This window comes from Diorhabda carinulata, chromosome 2 (assembly GCF_026250575.1).
Source record: "Diorhabda carinulata isolate Delta chromosome 2, icDioCari1.1, whole genome shotgun sequence".
NCBI lineage: Eukaryota > Metazoa > Arthropoda > Insecta > Coleoptera > Chrysomelidae > Diorhabda > Diorhabda carinulata.
The window spans coordinates 4546357-4566008 of NC_079461.1; the positions used below are offsets into that span (position 1 = coordinate 4546357).

General features: G+C 33.3%; 3 protein-coding genes across 4 annotated transcripts in view; 1 reads left to right on the top strand and 2 right to left on the bottom strand.

The window, feature by feature from the left end:
- Nucleotides 1-196, bottom strand: part of LOC130890868 (uncharacterized) — a 1197-nt gene extending 1001 nt beyond the window's left edge. Inside the window, exon 1 of the mRNA XM_057795259.1 lies at nt 11-196. Within this exon, the coding sequence (XP_057651242.1) occupies nt 11-40 (30 nt within the window). The 5' untranslated portion in view covers nt 41-196. The remainder of the gene's footprint in view (nt 1-10) is intronic.
- The window catches only part of LOC130890863 (pyruvate dehydrogenase [acetyl-transferring]-phosphatase 1, mitochondrial), a 23868-nt gene extending 4319 nt beyond the window's left edge, over nt 1-19549 (top strand). The window contains exons 2-7 of the mRNA XM_057795252.1: nt 11901-12039; nt 12238-12485; nt 14532-14748; nt 14811-14991; nt 16248-16456; nt 16517-19549. Of these exons, the coding sequence (XP_057651235.1) occupies nt 11901-12039; nt 12238-12485; nt 14532-14748; nt 14811-14991; nt 16248-16456; nt 16517-16821 (1299 nt within the window). The 3' untranslated portion in view covers nt 16822-19549. The remainder of the gene's footprint in view (nt 1-11900; nt 12040-12237; nt 12486-14531; nt 14749-14810; nt 14992-16247; nt 16457-16516) is intronic.
- Nucleotides 4958-11179, bottom strand: LOC130890867 (uncharacterized). Of its 2 annotated transcripts, none has more exons than XM_057795258.1 (2): nt 11104-11179; nt 4958-6011 (listed from the first exon to the last, which is right to left on the bottom strand). In XM_057795258.1, exons 1-2 carry the CDS (start codon nt 11128-11130, stop codon nt 5073-5075), a joined length of 966 nt encoding a protein of 321 aa, XP_057651241.1. In that variant the 5' UTR covers nt 11131-11179; the 3' UTR covers nt 4958-5072. The 2 variants fall into 2 exon arrangements, with proteins under 2 accessions (XP_057651241.1, XP_057651240.1); XM_057795257.1 differs by lacking the exon at nt 11104-11179 and adding an exon at nt 9101-9295.
- Nucleotides 19550-19652: the final 103 nt, after the last annotated feature.

A 19652-nucleotide genomic window follows, 5' to 3' on the forward strand; every position in this document is an offset into this window, starting at 1 on the left:
AAATACTTACCGTTAAAAAAAGAACCAGGGGTAACTTCATGATTGTGTTTGTTGGTACGTTGAACTAAATAATAATTGTCTTATAAACTGAAGAGTGACATAACAATGTTATCAACTAATCAAAAAGGATTTTGTATGAGCAAATAGCAGTAAAATTTAAACAGGAATCTGCATTTAAAAATAAATGATTTCAGTCAGTGACGCAATTAAATATTTTTTTTAAATAGTTTCACTAGAATATGGACGTTTTGGTAGTGGGGAAGCTTGAAAGCCTCTGTGTAATTTATTGAATGTTCATATTATGGATAAAAATCATTGGTGTGGTTAAAAAAACAAAATATATTTGAGACATGTTGTATACGAACCCTCGTTTCTGAGTTATAGGTCTTTGAAGTTGCAAATTGAGAACTTATATTTAAGTTTTTGTTCTAAATTATATATTCGAACATGAATTTTCAATGGGTGTTTGTATTTGACGGAGTAAATAATTCTAAACTACTATTTGAATTCCAGTGGCGGCTCATGCCCAATGGTTGACGATCCGTAACTTTTACAGGAACAACCTGTACAATCTAAAGATAACAAAAATGAATTTTTCATTCGATATTTTAACAAAAAAGTTCTCTTAGTTTAACTCGATCAAATGGTTTAGAAGATTTTTAGATCGTTGTACGTGCCACGGAGTCTGTTCGCCACAACGAGACATTCTGAAGGAAATTATCATAAATTGTAACTATTCATTGAAAATATTTATTAAAACACAATCAAACATTTCTAATTGAACTGTCGAACATCGTGTTACTTACATAAGGAAAAAGTTGAAATGAAGAATGGGTTCATGGTTTGGGGTATTACTTATAAGCTTGGTAATGCCGTTCTTCAAAGGAGAAAACAACTACTTCCCTGGCTAATGCCTCGACGAGTATTGAATTACATTTCTTTTGAACAGCTTGATGTCGATCGATCTTTTGTCGATATTAGCATCCCCAATGGCTCGCAATTTTTAACTGAATGAACTAAATGGCGACGGTCTTTGACGTTGTCTTCAGTTCTGGTCTCCAGCCCGAATGAGAGTTTGTTATACCACTCTAAGACGTAATAACGTCGAAACTAGTCAGTGGTTTACAAACCTCTCCTTGCCATTGGGTCATTGGGATATTAACATCGACAAAAAGGTCGATTGACATCTCGTTTGGTGGGAAGGTAGCTTAAAACCAGAAGGAAGACGTGGGTTACTTATTATCTTGTTCCCGTGGGACGTGAAATAAAACAAGTGCAACAAACAGAAAAACAGTCAGTTTAGCCGTTCATTTGTTAAAAATAGTATAAAAAAACGCGCCAAATCGTAATGTTATGTATGTTTGAGTATCATTGAAATTTTGACAAATAGAAGTTTGGAAGTTGACCAGTTGATACGTTTGTTTTGAGTTTATCGTGCCAATATTATCATTATCTATTCATTCATTGCGAATAAAAGGACCGAATGAAAAATCGCACGTTAAGGACGCCGCGTTATTATAGTTCGACTTCGTGTTTCTCAATCACAAGAGCACGGCGAGGCAGTGCGCGAAACGGCTCGGTTGGCAATGCGAAATTGTCGAAAAAACAGATCGGAGATCAATACTAGATAATTTTCGACGTGCAAGAAGAAATTTACGAAGTACTGATTTGAATCGAGCCGAATTTCCTATAAGATTGCAGCATTGATTACTGCGCTCGCATTGGGCCATTGCACGTTGTTTGCGAATATCGCGGCGCATTGAAGTTGCGGCAGAAATGCCAGAATTTCGCTGCCTTAATGGAAAAGTGGAAATGTTATTATTAACTAAATTTTCTAGTAAACACTCAAAAATACAATGGTTGTTTCTAAATGACCTAATTTGGGGGAGAAATTATCGAAAAACGAGCATCTAATCTAGATACTTATTTATTAATCAACCGAAACTGTGACACGGAACGCGTTTGGTAGTAAGTAAATTGATGAACAATGTGATTTACGCAACAAAATGAAAAGTCAAGGAATTTCTCTTTCCGAGGATGCCGATGATCTCAACAGATTTGCCGTCTGAGTTTAAACGACTTCAATTTCCGATCCATATTGAATTATTCATGACCATTAACAAATGACAAGGCCAATCTTTGAAAATTCGTGGTCTGAATCTGCGTTAGTTGTTCTTGCACTTGATAAATAAACAATAAATGTCATATAGCACAATGCACTTCACTGAAGAATGCAATCTTTGCACCAAAATACCCAACCAAAAAAGAATAAAAAATTGAACTAAATGAAATTCAAAATCTGCTTATTTGTTGCGGAACAAATTTCGTTGGATTATCTAGTATGAAAGGATGGACCCAGAAGTACTTTGCCCAACAAAGAAAACAAAAAAATTTTGGAGAAAAATTTACTTATTCTTCAAAGTAATCTCCTAACACTTTTCCCACCTATCTTCAATAAGTTTTTATAATAAGAATCTCCAAGCTCCTCAAAAAGCCGTTAACTGCCGATATTACTTCTTCATTGATGGAAAAATTTTAACCACTGACCCATTTTTTCAAATCAGGGGACAGAAAATAATCCGAGGGGGCTAAATCTGGCGAATAACGTCCAATTTTGGTCATTGTAATTATGGATGTGTGAGCTGGTGGATAGTCTTAATGAAACAACACTTTCTTTTTAGCCAAATGCGGACGTTTTCGCTCGATTTCTTCACTCAAACGTTGCAATAAGTTGTTAGTTTTTCCTTTTTCGAGATAGTCAATGAAAATTATCCCACGCGCATCCCAATAAACAGACACCATGGCCTTGCTTGTAGATGGAACGGTGTTTGCCTTCATTAGAGCCGGTTCTCCCTATTCAGTCCATGGTTTTGGAGGAGCAATCTCACCCATAAGAGAATCTATTCCAGCTTAAGGCATTTCAAAGAAAAGTATTGTATCACATAACGATTGTAACCCTAAAGGTCACATTTTGGGCTCCGACTAAACTAAACTGTTGTCAAGGTTCGTTGCCGCCGTTTTCGCTCGATTTCTTCGCTCAAACGTTGCAATAAGTTGTTAGTTTTTCCTTTTTCAACATAGTCAATGAAAATTATCCCACGCGCATCTCAATAAACAGACACCATGGCCTTGTTTGTAGATGGAACGGTCTTCGCCTTTTTTGGAGCCGGTTCTCCCTATTCAGTCCATGGTTTTGGAGGAGCAGTCTCACCCATAAGAGAATCTAGTCCAGCTTAAGGCATTTCAAAGAAAAGTATTGTATCACATAACGATTGTAACCCTAAAGGTCACATTTTGGGCTCCGACTAAACTAAACTGTTGTCAAGGTTCCTTGCCGCCGTTTTCGCTCGATTTCTTCGCTCAAACGTTGCAATAAGTTGTTAGTTTTTCCTTTTTCAACATAGTCAATGAAAATTATCCCACGCGCATCTCAATAAACAGACACCATGGCCTTGTCTGCAGATGGAACGGTCTTCGCCTTTTTTGGAGCCGGTTCTCCCTATTCAGTCCATGGTTTTGGAGGAGCAGTCTCACCCATAAGAGAATCTAGTCCAGCTTAAGGCATTTCAAAGAAAAGTATTGTATCACATAACGATTGTAACCCTAAAGGTCACATTTTGGGCTCCGACTAAACTAAACTGTTGTCAAGGTTCGTTGCCGCCGTTTTCGCTCGATTTCTTCGCTCAAACGTTGCAATAAGTTGTTAGTTTTTCCTTTTTCAACATAGTCAATGAAAATTATCCCACGCGCATCTCAATAAACAGACACCATGGCCTTGTCTGCAGATGGAACGGTCTTCGCCTTTTTTGGAGCCGGTTCTCCCTATTCAGTCCATGGTTTTGGAGGAGCAGTCTCACCCATAAGAGAATCTAGTCCAGCTTAAGGCATTTCAAAGAAAAGTATTGTATCACATAACGATTGTAACCCAAAAGGTCACATTTTGGGCTCCGACTAAACTCATCGTGTTAATGTGTGTTGTCAGGGTTCGTTGTGTTTAATTTGTACAAAAATTTTGTACGTTTTCGAGTTCCAAATGGGGCTCCGCTCAGTTTTTTGATCTAAACTGAGAAAAGTACAGAAATAGGTTGAGGTATCTTTAGGAATAAAGCTACTTGTTGAAAATAAAATACAATGATTTATATTTGAAATTATAAAAAAACAGGTTGCCTGCAAAACTTTTGGTTTACAGGAAAATGAAATAAATTTTACAAAAAAAACTAATAATAGTTGATATGACCTTTAACAACACACGAGACTCCCTAATTGTCAGGAGAATACAAACAGGACCACATCCTGTCAGGTATTAAAGAAGTTCGTTCTGTTAATTAACCCCGACTGGGTAGTTCCTCGAGTCAAAGTTTGACGCTAAACCCCAATAAAGGTCCTAGGTCCAAAACTAGGTCCCTAATTAAATTAAAAAGAAAAGTGTACAAAATACAATCTGTGAAAAATTTCGCCAATTTTTTAACATTTCCTGAATGCAATAAAAAAGGGAGTCTATAATTTTGAGTTGGAGCAACCAGTTATACCACGTCTGGCAAATTTCGAATAATGCTTGCCTCCTTTAGACCAAGACTTTTGTACTTTTGTTTATATAAAAATAGTTCGACAAAAGTACAAATTAAACTGTGCTAAATAACTTAAATTCCAGGAGTCCAGTATGTCACCAACAAGTACATACAAAACTACAAAAGAAATATGAAATATAATGAGTAAATAAAGAAAATTATTTACAAAAAGAAGTTGGTAGGTTTATATCAAAAATTTTGAGCAGTAAAAACGTTACACGACGACCAATTTTTTCAAAATCAGCGAAAACGTCGAGTATTGATGACTGCCAAAAAAATACTCAACAACGTGGCGTCTTCAAACTTGAAACACATCTGGTAGAGATTGTTCATTTTAAATACGGTTTTTGTGTATAATTTCTAAGTAAAATATGCAATAAAACAAAAACTTTCATTCAACTTTATTTTTTATTAAAGTAAATAAAACAATTATTTTAGTTTTCACTCACTAAATCGTTTAAATTTTCATCCTCAATCTCTAATAGACTTTTCGTTATTGTTTCATTAATCGCTCTCAGTTTCGCTAATGAATGCGTTGAAAAAAATTATTATCTGACTCTGTATCTCAGTAATTCCCTCTATAATTGTCGAAATGGCTGAATTATAGATGCTATTAACAATATTATCGATGGGATTATTAGTGGTTTCTTTTAATAGTGCCGTAAGTGCAGTTTTGCTGGACTCTATAACACTATTTACAGTTTGATTAAGAGGCGTTATTACAGAATCTACAATCGTTGAAATAATACTAGAAATTGAATCTCTGGATTGTATTCCAGTGGATCTCGTGGTGTTATCGGTAGTACCGTTACTGTTTCCAGTTATATAATCCAAAATGTCGTTTACTTCCGATTTGAATACGGTTAAAAAATCGATACTCATTTGAATACCTCCGTTAATAGAATTAACTACTAAAAGTGACACAGCATCCGTAACGTTACTAGGATCTACGTAATATAAAAAGAGAGATTCATTAAAATTTGTAATGGCGTTATTGAAACCTGTTTGTAGGGGTTTAATAATCAGATCGGCGATGACGCTTTGGAAAAGGTTAAAAGGAAAAACTAGATCTCTTCTCGATCTCAAACCGATAGCTTTAGAATCGATTAAATTATCGATTTCCTCGAAACTAATCTCTCGATCTGCTAAAGCGAAATTAAGCAACGCTGTTAAATCTCTTTCTCTTCTGTGTAGTAAATCACCTAAATGTTTATTGTCGAATTTATTCTTTATACAGTTCCCCAATACCTTCGCGAAACTATCTACGTTTAATTTGAGACCGTTCTGGGTCGGTAAAAAAAGTTCCGAACCAGCTTGCGAGTTCAAAACTTGCAAGATATTTGTACCGGTGTATGCTATTCGTGCATCTTCGTTGGCGGGAAAACAGTCGTCGAACAAGAAGTCGAATGTAGCCGAAGATGACTTAATATTAGTTGAAATCGCCTGAAAATAATAATTTTTTTTTAATATAACGAAATATCCTGTTAGAATTGGATTCAAATATAAAACTCTTGATGGGTACGAGCCCCGTCCCATATACAAGGGTTCATTGTTTCCAAAATTGTGTTCAAAGTTCTAAAATTTTTGAACTAATAAGGTGAATATAATTTTTAAAATGCGTAGAGGAAGAGTTATTGATGAAAAAATTCGATTAATCATAATAAACTTATTCAAAAATGGGAAAAAGAACTCGGAAATCGCGAAAGTTGTAAAAATGTCAAAATACAGTGTTCGAAATTGTATAAAGCAAATGGTTCGAGTGTCCCTGAATGCTGGTACATAAGAAAAACGAAATTGTCGGACAAAAATAAAAAAGAATAATTCAACAAAACAGACGTGCTAACTATGGTCAATTAAGTGTACTTTGGAGTAATACAGTGGCTCAAAAATTAGGATTTCGGACATACTAGGTGAATTTTGTAACACAAAGCCATTATTGACTCAAATCCAAAAGAAAAATAGACTTAAATGGGCGAAAGAGCATAAAAATTGTAATTTTGAACGGCGGAGCTGTATACATTGGAGTGGTGAGTCTCGTTTTGAAGTTTGCGTGGGTGACGATCGAGGTAGAGTTATTCGAAAAAATAAAAAATGAAGCTTTTCATCCGTATTGTTTGAAGCGGAAAGTAAAATTTCCGGCATCTGTGATGGTGTGGGGCTCGATACCTGCGAGAGGAGTGGGAAAACTGCATTTCATAAACGGAATTGTCAATACCGAAAAGTACCTGGATGCCATAAGTCAAAAAAGGCCTTAAAATGGTTCTCAGACAACAAAATTCCACTTTTAGAGTGGGTTTCAAGTAGTCCAGACAAAAAATGAAGCTTTTCATCCGGATTGTTTGAAGCGGAAAGTAAAATTTCCGGCATCTGTGATGGTGTGGGGCTCGATACCTGCGAGAGGAGTGGGAAAACTGCATTTCATAAACGGAATTGTCAATACCGAAAAGTACCTGGATGCCATAAGTCAAAAAAGGCCTTAAAATGGTTCTCAGACAACAAAATTCCACTTTAGAGTGGGTTTCAAGTAGTCCAGATTTATCACCAATAGAAACACTTTGGCATGAAATGAAAAAGCAGTTACTACAAGAAATTTGAGATGATTTTACTCCCGAATACTGCCAGAATTTAATAAACACCATGCCTCAAAGTAGTAATTAGTAGTTTTTTTCAATTGAGCCAACTGAAATGGGACGTAAATACGGGATTTATTATACAGCGAAACTTGGTTAAGTGAGACTTGAATAAATGAGAAACCTCCGTAACTGGAACTCATGATGAAATCCCAACACTTTGGCACTGATTTACTTCTGTTAGTGGAACGGAGAAAATATCTATACCTGGGATTCGTTTTTCCAATTTAGTATACTTGCGTTTGGTCTCAGATACTTCCAATACTAGTTCTTGTCTTGATAATTACTATAACTTAGATGATGATAAAGTTTATGCAGGAACATACAAACCAATAATGATCATTGTAATGGAGGAAACATTGATAATAGTTTTGTAAACCAAGTTCAGTAGCATGACTCTGAACGCCTGAATGATTTATGATATAAAGAAAGGATTGAAGTGGTTCGGTAGCGAATTCTATCTTTTAAGACAAAAGTTTAGGTATAAAAAGCCACTTTTGGATTGGTATAAGTACTGTCAATTGTGATAAGACTACCGTGGGTTCCTTAAAATAGCAAAAATCATTTGTAAATCGGGAAAGAAACTATGATCATCAAAACGGAGCGTCAATCACATTACACTCTAATGAATTCAAAACATTCTTCGCAAGTATATCTGAAACTATTTTAAACCCTGATCTTTCCCATTTTTTGAATGCCCTACCTAGACTATCATCATCCATCTTCATGTCTTCAGTTTTGGAAAGAGATGACTACAAAGCGATAAGTTTGGATGTTTATAACTTGAACACAAGAATGTTTAAAGTTACTTCGAATTCGCTGGTTAGACATTTGTCTGTTTTATACAACAAATGTATAATCGAGAAAAACTGGCCTCAGATACTAAATATATAAAATCAATTCCAGTGTTTAAAAGTAGCAACTTCAATCCCGTTAACAACTGTAGGCCTATAGCTATTAAAAGTGTGATCTCGATGTCAATTTGGGTTTCAGAAACACAAATCAACCATTCAGGCAATCTTGAACGTTATGGAGGGCATGGTTGAGTGTCTTGATGATGGTAAAAACACGTGTGACCTAACGAACGCCTTTGGCTGGGTGAACTCGGTCATTTTGTTGCTAAAGTTGTAATCCTATAGATTCCGAAGTAGAGAGTTGAAGGTGTTTGAATCTTAGCTAGAAAATTAACAGCAGTACGTAAGCTACAACAGCTGGGAATCTAGTATGGAATTGGAGTCCCTCAGGGTTCGGTTTTGGGACCACTATTGTGCTATAAATAATTTACCGGCGTCTCTCAAATGTCGATTAGTTTTATTTGCCGATGATGCTACATTTTTGTAATCATAAAGAACGAAATGATCGATGGAATAAACTTCCATTGTGACGCTATTAAACAGAATCTTGAAATTCTCTTCCAAGTTCAAAGAAATACCCCCTTTAAGTATTTTCGATAAATAATTACAATTTATGATAATTTTGTTCAGAATGTCTCTTTATGGCGAACGGTTTCTTTGATCGATTGAAAAAATCATTTTTGCTATCTTTAGATTGTTCAAATGTAGAATTTATAAAGCAAACTTCAATATAAGTTATAACGAGGGGTAATATGAAAAAATTTTATTAGTACAGTATTATTTTCACGAATTTTTGTATCAATCCCGGAACATAGGGATTTTAGAAGGGCTCGGGTGGGGCATGGCACTAAAATTTTGGGAAACACTGGCTTAGCATATTATTCAACGCGTTTGGCAAAAATTAGGCCCTTCAATTTTAATTTAAATTGTGTTTATTGTTAACTATACGTTAAGAAAAAAGCGCCGAATAAATAGATTGTTTACATTATATCGTTGTTTCAAATTTTTTCCGAAAACTTTTGTTACAAACTTCAAAATATATACTTACTAGTAACGTCAGAACTATTAACTTCATCTTCTAATATCTGATATACCTCAACTGATACAAAAGTTTTTCTAGTCATTCGACAAGTAAATAAATGCAATTGTTACAATCCTTATTTAAATAAAAGAATTATTTGTATGTTTTGAAGGAAAATAACGCGTAACTTTTTCTTGTTATTCATTGAAATAAGTAGAAGGAATTAAATGTGTGTTTTTTTCAAAATTTCAATGTTGTGATAAAGATATAATTGTTGATAAAAGTTTTAATTCTGTCCTTGAAATCCCGTGTCGTGTTTATATCCTTTTATTATTCTCCACTTTTTTTTTAATTATCTTAAATCCTAATGACGAACTCTTTCTTAAAAGCCGATTCATAAACTTGACTTTCCGATTGCCGTTGACGTTTGCTGTTACAAAATTAAAAACATTTAAATGCATCAGTTCGTAGCAACAGAAAAAACCCAATCACAATTGTTTGCGTGTTTCACGTGATTTTGACGTATGACATTAGAGCGTGATGTTATTTATCTTTCTATTTGTTTGTTTATGGTAGTCTTTTAGATTTGCATGTTTTCTCTTGGTTATTTTCCATAATATCGTCCATAAATATCGGATTACAAACAAAAACCCAAAAATATCACGATAATAAAAAGCAGTAAACACGTCAAAAATAATAACAAAATTTTTAGGTTAACGGCAACAACGTCAAGTTTATTAATAGGGTGTAGAATTTGCAAACGAACGGCAAACGGAAAGTCAAATTTATGAATCGTTCTTAAAACACGAAATAAATATAAACTATAAGAAAAACGTTGAATTTTATTATTAAAATCATATAATTCCGATAATACTGTTAATAAGACTCGTTATACTGCTGATCACATTACAACTAATTATAGGCACGTAAGTCACCACACTATTCAGCCAAGTATCAACTATTGAAATCAACTGTATCAAACTGTTAACATTTTGAGCGTCTTGTGTCGTCAAAAGACTTGTAAATGAAGTTAAACCAGACGTCGAAGCGTTTACGATAATCGACTGAAAGGATGCCACAATATTCGTGATTGAAGTGATAAAAGTACAAATCGATTCGGAAACTTGAGTTATCCGAGTTTGTACGGCAGATAAAGCTCTGGGGTTTTGATCACTTGAACTGACCCATGATGTATTTAGAACTACCTAAAATACGAAAAATATCTTTTTTGTAACACTTATTCGGTTATATGATTCTAACGACTACTTCTCAATGTCCCCTTGTAAATTCACGTTTCTACCAATATATTCATAACAACTTTTTGAAATCATCTAAAATATTATAAATTTTATCATCCACTGTTCAATGAATCTAATGTTATTTGAAAGTTGACGATAAAACTCAATTATTGGTCATTTCGAGTCACGTGACTTGAAACGTCCGCCACATTGTCACGGTGGTCAAAGATGCTTGAGAGAATTGTTTTGATGTAAATAATTATCTGTCTTATTTGAAACAAAATAATAATATTTCATTAAACAAATGCCCAGCTTTGTGGTGCAAAAAATTGCTCTAAAAATTAAATTTTTCTTTCGTTCAACTTCATAGAAAGTATTCAGAACCAATCACAACAATTCTAAGATACGAATCATTGAATTTATCGCTTTCGAAAAACTTAACACCTTTTTTTTGTTTCTCTTCATTCCGATGTAATAGCAGCAAATCGATAACGAATTTTATCAAAAGAAAAAAAGTAGAATCACGACTAATAAGTGTAAATAGCGTTCAGTCTCAAGTCAATATGATGGCAGGTTGTGACGTCATCCGGAAATGATCTATATATGCGTATTAAATGGACCAACGATTTTAAATTTCTTAGCAACGTTGCCAATTGTACGGTTTCTAATCCAGTATATTTCAAAATAATTAGAGAAGGAAACAAAGATTAATTAAATAGCCAGTGCGATTCGAAGTTTTTTTTACATTAAGAGGAACGTGTATTATTATTAAATGGTCATTTAAGGACTTACCAAACATATAAGTACTTTGAAAAACATTTCTATTAGTTCTAGTTGCCACAGGAAAATATAAAATGGTTTTAATGAATTTATGAATTGAATTACATTTAGGCACCTTAATATCAGATAAGATATGGTATTGTTATGGTGTTTACCACTAAACAAATCCGCCTGTTGGATTTTGGATAGCTATGTAATAAATTACTTTTTGTTAAAATTTTATTTAAGTAATAATATGGGGACACACATCTAGCAAGTCTTTTTTCTTCATTTCCAATGTACAGGGTTTTAAGAAAAAAATTATAACAATGAGAAACACGTGGAAACTATATAATTTTTTAAAAAATTAACTCAATTAAGTGACACTTTATATACGATAATCGAATTCTTAAACAAATTCTGCGCATTCTATCACTTCAAATAAAAAGTAGGGGAGAATGGGAACCTTGTAATGACAAAATTTCTGTAAGTACGGGTCTGCTTAGCCGATTATAATAAAGTTGGTATTGTTTGAAAGAGTTTTTGTCCAAAAATACAAAATATATAAATTTTAAGCAATTCAATTGGCAAAATGAATGCTATAGAGCACCGTTTCATGTATTTTAGATATTTTGATTTATTTTTGATAAATAGAAGCATATATACTGACTACTAGATTTGAGAGAGCACATGTAAATGTGTTTAGATAATCTTGACATGCTCAAGCTTTTTTATATATTTTTTTAAATGATAATATTGGGATTTGTCAATAATCTTCCTAGTAGAGAAAACATGTTGATGGTTTTTAAATATGTAAATATTTATTCAAGGTTGATGATATTCTCAGAACGAATGAATATACACAGGAATTTAGTAAAGGCTCTGTAAAATCTTACGATTCCAATCAATTAGCATCGAACAATCCAATAGAAGATACCAGGTCGGAAGCCTCATGTCTTCTAACAACTGGTAAGGCAGTTTTAATTGTTTTTTCCAGCGTGCATATTAACGGTTACTTTTGGAATTTAAAAATTATTGATTATCGATTTATTTAATATCGATACAATTCTAAAACTAAGCGAAACGTATCTTTGTTGGGCCGCAGATTTTTTCAGACCACCCTCGTAATAAATGCTATTTCGTATTGTTATGAATGTTTTTTTTTAGGTTTTTTATTTGGTGTTTTCGACGGACACGGCGGAAGCGCCTGCGCACAAGTCGTAGCAAAACGTCTTTACCATTACATAGCTGCTTGTCTATTACCTTATGAAATATTAGTGCAATACATTAAATCTCTTTTAACGTCGCATCCAAAAGAACTGATTCATTGTTTTAATGATAAAGTAGAATTCGTCGATGATATAAGGCAATTGTACAGTGATAGTTTCGCGAGATTTTTGAAGGATTTGTCTCAGGTAAGTACAATTATAAATATCAAAAAGTTATGTGTTCAGCGGTCCTTGACCACAATAATTATTTATTCGAAATCTTCAATAGGTAGAATAACTTGTTATTGAAATTTTTCCCCAATTAATCCAAATAATTTAATACAAACAAATTTAAATTAACTTGACTTTAGATAAAGACGAACTCTTGTTTATATTGAATTCTTAATTCTGTTTCTCCATTTCAAACGAAGGTTAAGTCAAAAAGTGACGTTTTATTTTTATTCGGATAATTATTAAATCAAAAAAAGTTCGTTTCCGAACACTACGAACAATTCATATACAAATTAATTTCATGCAATTTAACATAACCTCAAAATAAAAATTTGTTAGTAAATTAAATCATTCAAGTGGAAAATACAATTTGTTTGTGTTAAATTAAAAGCAAATTATTTCTAGGTCATATATTAATTATGTGGTAATTTTCGTTTTATCTTTATTTATCTTTTTATTTATGGGAATCACACACTATAAGCATGAGAAGTAATTTGTAACACTATAAGTAATTCTATGCCTACAGAATTGTTTAAAAAAGGTGTAGCCTAAAAAACCACTTTCCGGTTGAGAGAGAACAACTTTTAGATGCAAAAAAATGGGACATACAATTATCCTGCAGGAAACAGATAAAATATAATGAAAAAGAAGGAAAGATCTTTTAGAACAGAATATGGACTTTTTGATTACAAAACAGACTTCAAAAAAAGGATTAAAAAGAAACGTTTCTAAAAGAGAACAATGGAATGAAAATTCTATCCTAAGGGATAGTTCAATAACAAAAAATGGAACAGAAGCCGGTGTGTTTCATTCATTCAGTAGTCGTACAGACTAAAAACTAAATGTAGTAGCCTTCAAGTTGAGATTCAATAGAGGAAGCTGCCAGACTATTAAGGGGCAGTGTTGAATCAAACAAAATTACAATAATCTACAAAAATAGCCAGACATTTGACTTTCTTGGATTCATAGCACTAAAATAAGCCACTACTGGGTACCTGGACACACAAAAGCAGAAAGGCATCAAAAAAGATGGTCAGAGGGTGGGGATGCCGAAGAAACAGTGCTACTACAGTAAATTCCATCGTAAAGGATAAGAAAGATGGTTAGATAACAAAAAATGGAACAGGAGCCGGTGTGTTTCATTCATCCAGAAGTCGTACAGACTAAAAACTGAATGTAGTAGCCTATGCAATAGAGGAAGTTTTCAGACTATTAACGGACAGTGTTCAATCAAAAACACCATAATTTACAAAGATAGCTGGACAGCTCTTGGATTCGTAACACTAAAGTAAGCCACTGCTGGGTACCTGGACACTCTGAAGAAGAAAAACAGGCAATAAGTGGGGTAGAGGATGTGGATACTGAAGAAACACTTCTACTACTGATCTAATTTTTCAAAGATGTTAATGACACAGGATATATGATCAAAATGAAGTGCTTGTACGATATACTTTGCGATTGACCAATGATGAATGAATAGAAAACAAAATAGGTAATAAAATCAATCCAGAAGATCACTAGACATTGTATTGATGGAACAAGATTCTAGAAGGCCCTGAATTGGCGGAATACGGAAGAAATAGCAGGATTGGAAATAAAAAAAACATCATCCTGGGTTTGAACGGTTTAAAAATAACCTATGAAAGGAAAAAAGAAATATAAGGGCTTGTTACCATGGTCAATCTAGATCGAGGTTGCTCGTACTAACATAACCTCAAATTTGAAATTTCTTCTTAAATTCAATAATTCAAGTGAAAAATACAATTTTTCATGTTAAATTGAAAGCAAATTCGATATTTGATATTATTTCTAATACATTTACTAGTTATCTGGTACTTTTCATGATCATATCCTTGAGATTTTCACTTATTAATTTGTATCTGCTTTTTTTTCTGTTATTACAAATTATTCACGTTTCTATTAATATTATAGAAAAATCTTTATTTGAGTGAATTCTTGTAACAACCAATGCCATTATATATTAAAAATGAAATAAATTATTAATTTCTTTTTATTTTTTAGGAGGGTCCAGTAAAAAATTTTGATATGCGTAATGCAATTGAGCACGCATTTTCGAGATTAGATAATGATATTTCGAATGAAGCATTACCAAAAAAAGACGAACCGCTCAATCTGAAAACGATGTCGGTGGCTATGTCAGGTGCGGTAGTGTGCGTAGCTCATATAGACGGACCCCATTTACACGTAGCAAACGTCGGAGACTGTTGTGCAGTATTAGGTAAGCATATTTTTAACAATAGCCACTTTATTGTTCATTAGAAGCTTGTTTTCATATGTTAGGTACTCTATCTGAAACAAATTCCTGGATAGCTAATAAATTGACTGTAGAACACAATACATACAATCAACAAGAAGTAGATAGGATAATAAAAGAACATCCTTACAATGAAGCTTTATCCGTCATAAGAATGGATAGGCTACTAGGTCAATTAGCACCATTGAGGGCGATGGGAGACTTCAGGTTAGTTAGTTTTTATAGACAAAATTCCCTATCAAAATTAACTCACATTCAATCATGAAAATTTGAAAGAAAAAACTTAAGGTTTAATTTGAGGACTTGGTATTGCTATCACCCAATGTTTCTATGTGAAGAAGGTCGATTAAAAACTAATCAATACTATTTTCTGCTATGCAAAATGTTTAAATTTGGTCAAATCCAGAAATGCTCCAATTTAAAATCGATAAACTACCTAAACCATTCACCGAAAGAATTACCTCACCTTTGGTAGAAGATTTGTTTGTTCACTTCACTTTATCAAGATCTGTGGTATTAAAATTAAAAAATGAACAATGATATAATGAGAAAATAACCGAAGCTTGAACTAAACCTGTGTTAATCCCAGCACATGACCTTAGAAGACCACCAATGGATCCATATATCTCAGAATACTGGCCCTTAAGTCGGATATTAAATATTTCGGAGTGGTCTTTGAGACAACATCTTCAACCATTAAGCCCTAAGGCTTTATAGAATTGGTGTAGAATGGCCGGAGGAACATGTGACTTGAAACCCAAAATGATAAACTGGATGTACAAATCTACTCTGAGTGACCTATCATATAGTGACCAAGAACAAGGGGAAACAACCCTAGATAAGTTGCGAAACTGAAGCAATTCTTTTCAAGGGATCACGACCTCTGATAAATTTTTCAAAAAGTCATCAAGTTATGGTTATGAAAAAGTGGGAAACGAAAAGAAATCAGACACATGGAGTAAGACCCCAAGTCTGAAATGGTCTCAAAAGGCCCTTTTATCGATCAAAGACGAGCTAAGGAGATTTACTGGTATGCTTAATGAACACTGTCCGGTCAACTACCATCTGAAGAACATCTCTGAAACTCTTGACAGCTCTTGTCGTTTCTCGGTTATAAAACTTTAATTTGAGCTCAAATGATTGAGTTTTGGTGTAGTGCTACCATATACAGTGTGTTCAGTATGTTGTAGTTGTATTGGAACTAATTTTTTTAAACTGTCAATCAAGAAAATATCTTCAGTTGTGAATTTGTATACATAGAATTGTAGGTATGGTAAACAACCAAGTACTGTTGAATTTTTAGGCTCCCGAAGAGCTTAAACAAATTCTTCACATCATATCACCGATTCATAAACTTTTAACAATTCATTCCAACCTAAATCCTAATTTCATCATATGCTCGATTATACAACTTGAACTTGAGCTCAAATCTCAACATACCTAAAATAATTTTCACTCGACAGATTTAAATGGAATAAAGAAATAATGAATAATGTGATAGCTAAACATTTCGGTGAACAAGTATTACTCCCTAATTACCACACTCCGCCGTATTTGTCTTCCTCGCCCGACGTCGTACACCATCGATTAACGGCAAGAGATAAATTCTTGATTATAGCTACCGACGGATTATGGGATATGATGACACCGTTACAAGCTGTGAGATTAGTAGGTAAGATGATAAATGATATAATAAAGGAAGTTAATTATTCAATAATGTTTTTTCTTGCAGGCGAACATATGAAAGGTAAAGTTACATTGAGACCGTTGAAGCTTCCTAGAAAGAATATGACGTTGAACGAAATTAACGAAGTACTGTTACAACGCAAAGAGGGACTGAAGACTAAACCCAGAGATTCGAACGCTGCTACGCACATAATCCGGAACGCTTTAGGCGGTACCGAATTCGGTATCGACCATTCGAAAATTACACAATTGCTCACTTTACCGGAAGATGTCGTTAGAGTTTTTAGAGATGATATTACTATTTCTATTATTTATTTCGATTCGGAGTATTTGAGGCATTGTCCGGCATGATTAGATGCGAAGATTAAGGTTGTTTTATTGCTGTAATTTTACAATACCTCTGTGGTATAAATGCCAAATTTTATTTAGATATTGTAGCGTTTTGGTGATTAGGATTTAGCAAAATTCGATTACAGATTCAATTATAAGACATCCATCAAATGATTCGTGGTCATTTAAGATTATAATTTCGCCGATTCGTTTTTATCGCGGTGATACCAGTAGTTTTATTTTCTTAGACTTTTACAACTATATTTAATCCAAAAATCTCATTTGTTTTTAACAAATACGAGGATTTGGGCAAAAATCATTTCAACTATTTTTCTTTTTTGTAAAAACACCTACTTGGACTATTTTCCGAGACATTTCTTCGAATACGTCAGAAAGTGGTGCGCGGGTATCCTGAAAAAAATTAGTTATACCGCATCACTAAGTAAAGGCGCAAATTGGGACACGTATAGCACGTGTGAGATAGCGTGACACGACAAGTGCTGCGTGGTGATCCGCTTATTGAGACACTCGTTTTCGAATATGAAACGGTGGAGTTTGGATTTGTTCGCTATCGAATCAGAATCGGTTGATGATGCTGAGGAGGAAATGTTGTTGTATTCCTTGAAGAAGAAGACATTTAAATCACCCAATAAATTTATTCTATCGAAGAGAAAATTTACAATTACAACTAAAATGAATGATACTGATATTGCTAATTATATCTGAATGATTCAAAACCAGTTTGCTGAAGTACATCTCAGTGACCTTCATCGTGCATTTCGTAATTTGAATCACAAAGTTTTTGCCTCCCGAAACAATAATTAGGAGTATAAGAAATTAGTTTTGAAGAATCGTTTTATATTTTAGTATTTGGTTTATTTTTTTTTTTTTTTTAGAACAAAATTTGCATAAAATATTTAGAATTAATAAGGTAAAATTGTTTGCTAAACAATAAATTTTGAAATATAGATGTTTCATCACCTTGGTTGGAGGATTTGAAATTAAATAATAAGTATATATACACTAGCTGTTAACTTCGAAATATGCTTTGTACTTACCGTCTTTTAAATGTAAATCATTTGCAAAATCACCTCAAATCCGATTCTTTTTTGTATCGTAAATCTTTCTGTCTTTTCTTACCGCCTCTATTAATTTTTCTTCTGTCATTTTTTCTAAAAAATTAAGGAAAAACTCACTAGTCACCTACACGTGTGGCCCTGCAAACTGTGTCTAAGCTACAGCACGTCACGTCTGTGAGCTCACGCGTGTCGCACTGCGCCGTCAATGTATTCAATCTTTTAGATTACAAAACTACGTGCTGGGCTGAGTCATCTCGCATGTGCTGTACGTGTCCTAATTTGCGCCTTGCCTAAAGGGCATAGTTTGACCGAAAAAGTACAATGTAAAATCAAATAGTTTCCAAGAAAAAAAATTATCAAGTGCCAGAGTTACTCAAAGTTACTTGGACACATAATGTTATAAATTACTTTTAAATCAGTATAGTCAAATTAGATCTGATACAAACAAACAAAAAATTAATATGTAGTATTGTTCGAGAAAATAAACACACATAAACTAAACTAACGGCTTTATCTGCATTTTGAAGGTTTTCGTTGTTAAAATGTTAAACAACGAAAAAAAAAATTAAAAAAATACAGTGGTGTTCAAGTAGCCCCAGTTTATGTACAGCGCAATATAGATTTGGTGGTGCAAAAGAATGACAATAGGGTACACACAATCCTCTGTATTTGCAACGCAAGTGTGAATTGGGTCACCTGTTTACCCACAGTGATAGCATGTACCTCCTTTTATTGCACACTTCCTACCATATTGTAGTTCCTCAATCTTGCCAATGATATAGAAATTTTTGGGCGAAATGTTTTGATACTATGGTAGGTGATTCAATTCTTCCAATCCGTCGTAGCGTTACTTTATTCGCCAAATTATTGATTCCACGGCCCTCACTGAGCTACTACTAGCTATCACAGGTACTAAATAGTTGTGATGACTTATGTCGGAAACCTCGTATTTAATATTGGACAATTTATTGGTTCAAAGATAATTTTTGTAATTATGGAAGAAATTGACGCTGATAATAAGATTCTTATAGTCATTTTGTTGAAATGAAATTTTTAACTGTATTTTAATGAAAAAGCAATTTCATATTTCATTTATATTCATAATCATATGTTGAAATGTGTTCAAAACACACTTTTTGAATTTATTTAAAAGAAATTGGCGCAGTCAGTAGGATGCTTATATAATCATTTTGATTAAATGAAAGTTTCAGCTGTATTTTCATAATATATTAATTTCATTTTAATTATTGTGACTCTTTTTGCTCAATACAATGAGAATCATTATTCTTATACATACGTAAAAAACTTATTGTTTTGTTATAAATTCATAATTTTGAAAATACACGTTATTTTAAAGAAACTGGCGCAGTCAATAGGATATCAATTTGATAAAATGAAGTTTTCACCTGTATTTCAAACCGAAATAACAGTTTTATCCTTACCTTTACCAATGTTGATTGCTTGGCAATATTTTTCGCTAAATACGTCAACAATTTAAAAAATTTGAAAAGCGAATGATAATTCTAGTCATCGATATTTTAACCAAAAAAAAAAAACGTTATTTATTAAGGTAGACAATAAATCTAATGATTTAATTCATTTAATCCTTCCATATTTTGATTCCAGAAATGTAATTTATGTTTCTTTTCAAAATAGACGTTTGAAATTCATCATTCAGTCTTTATTACTCTTTACCACCTAGTTTTCTGCTATTAGTAACGTGTTTAAAGGTTATTCAAATGAAAATGAGTTGATAAAATTGAATAAAATAAC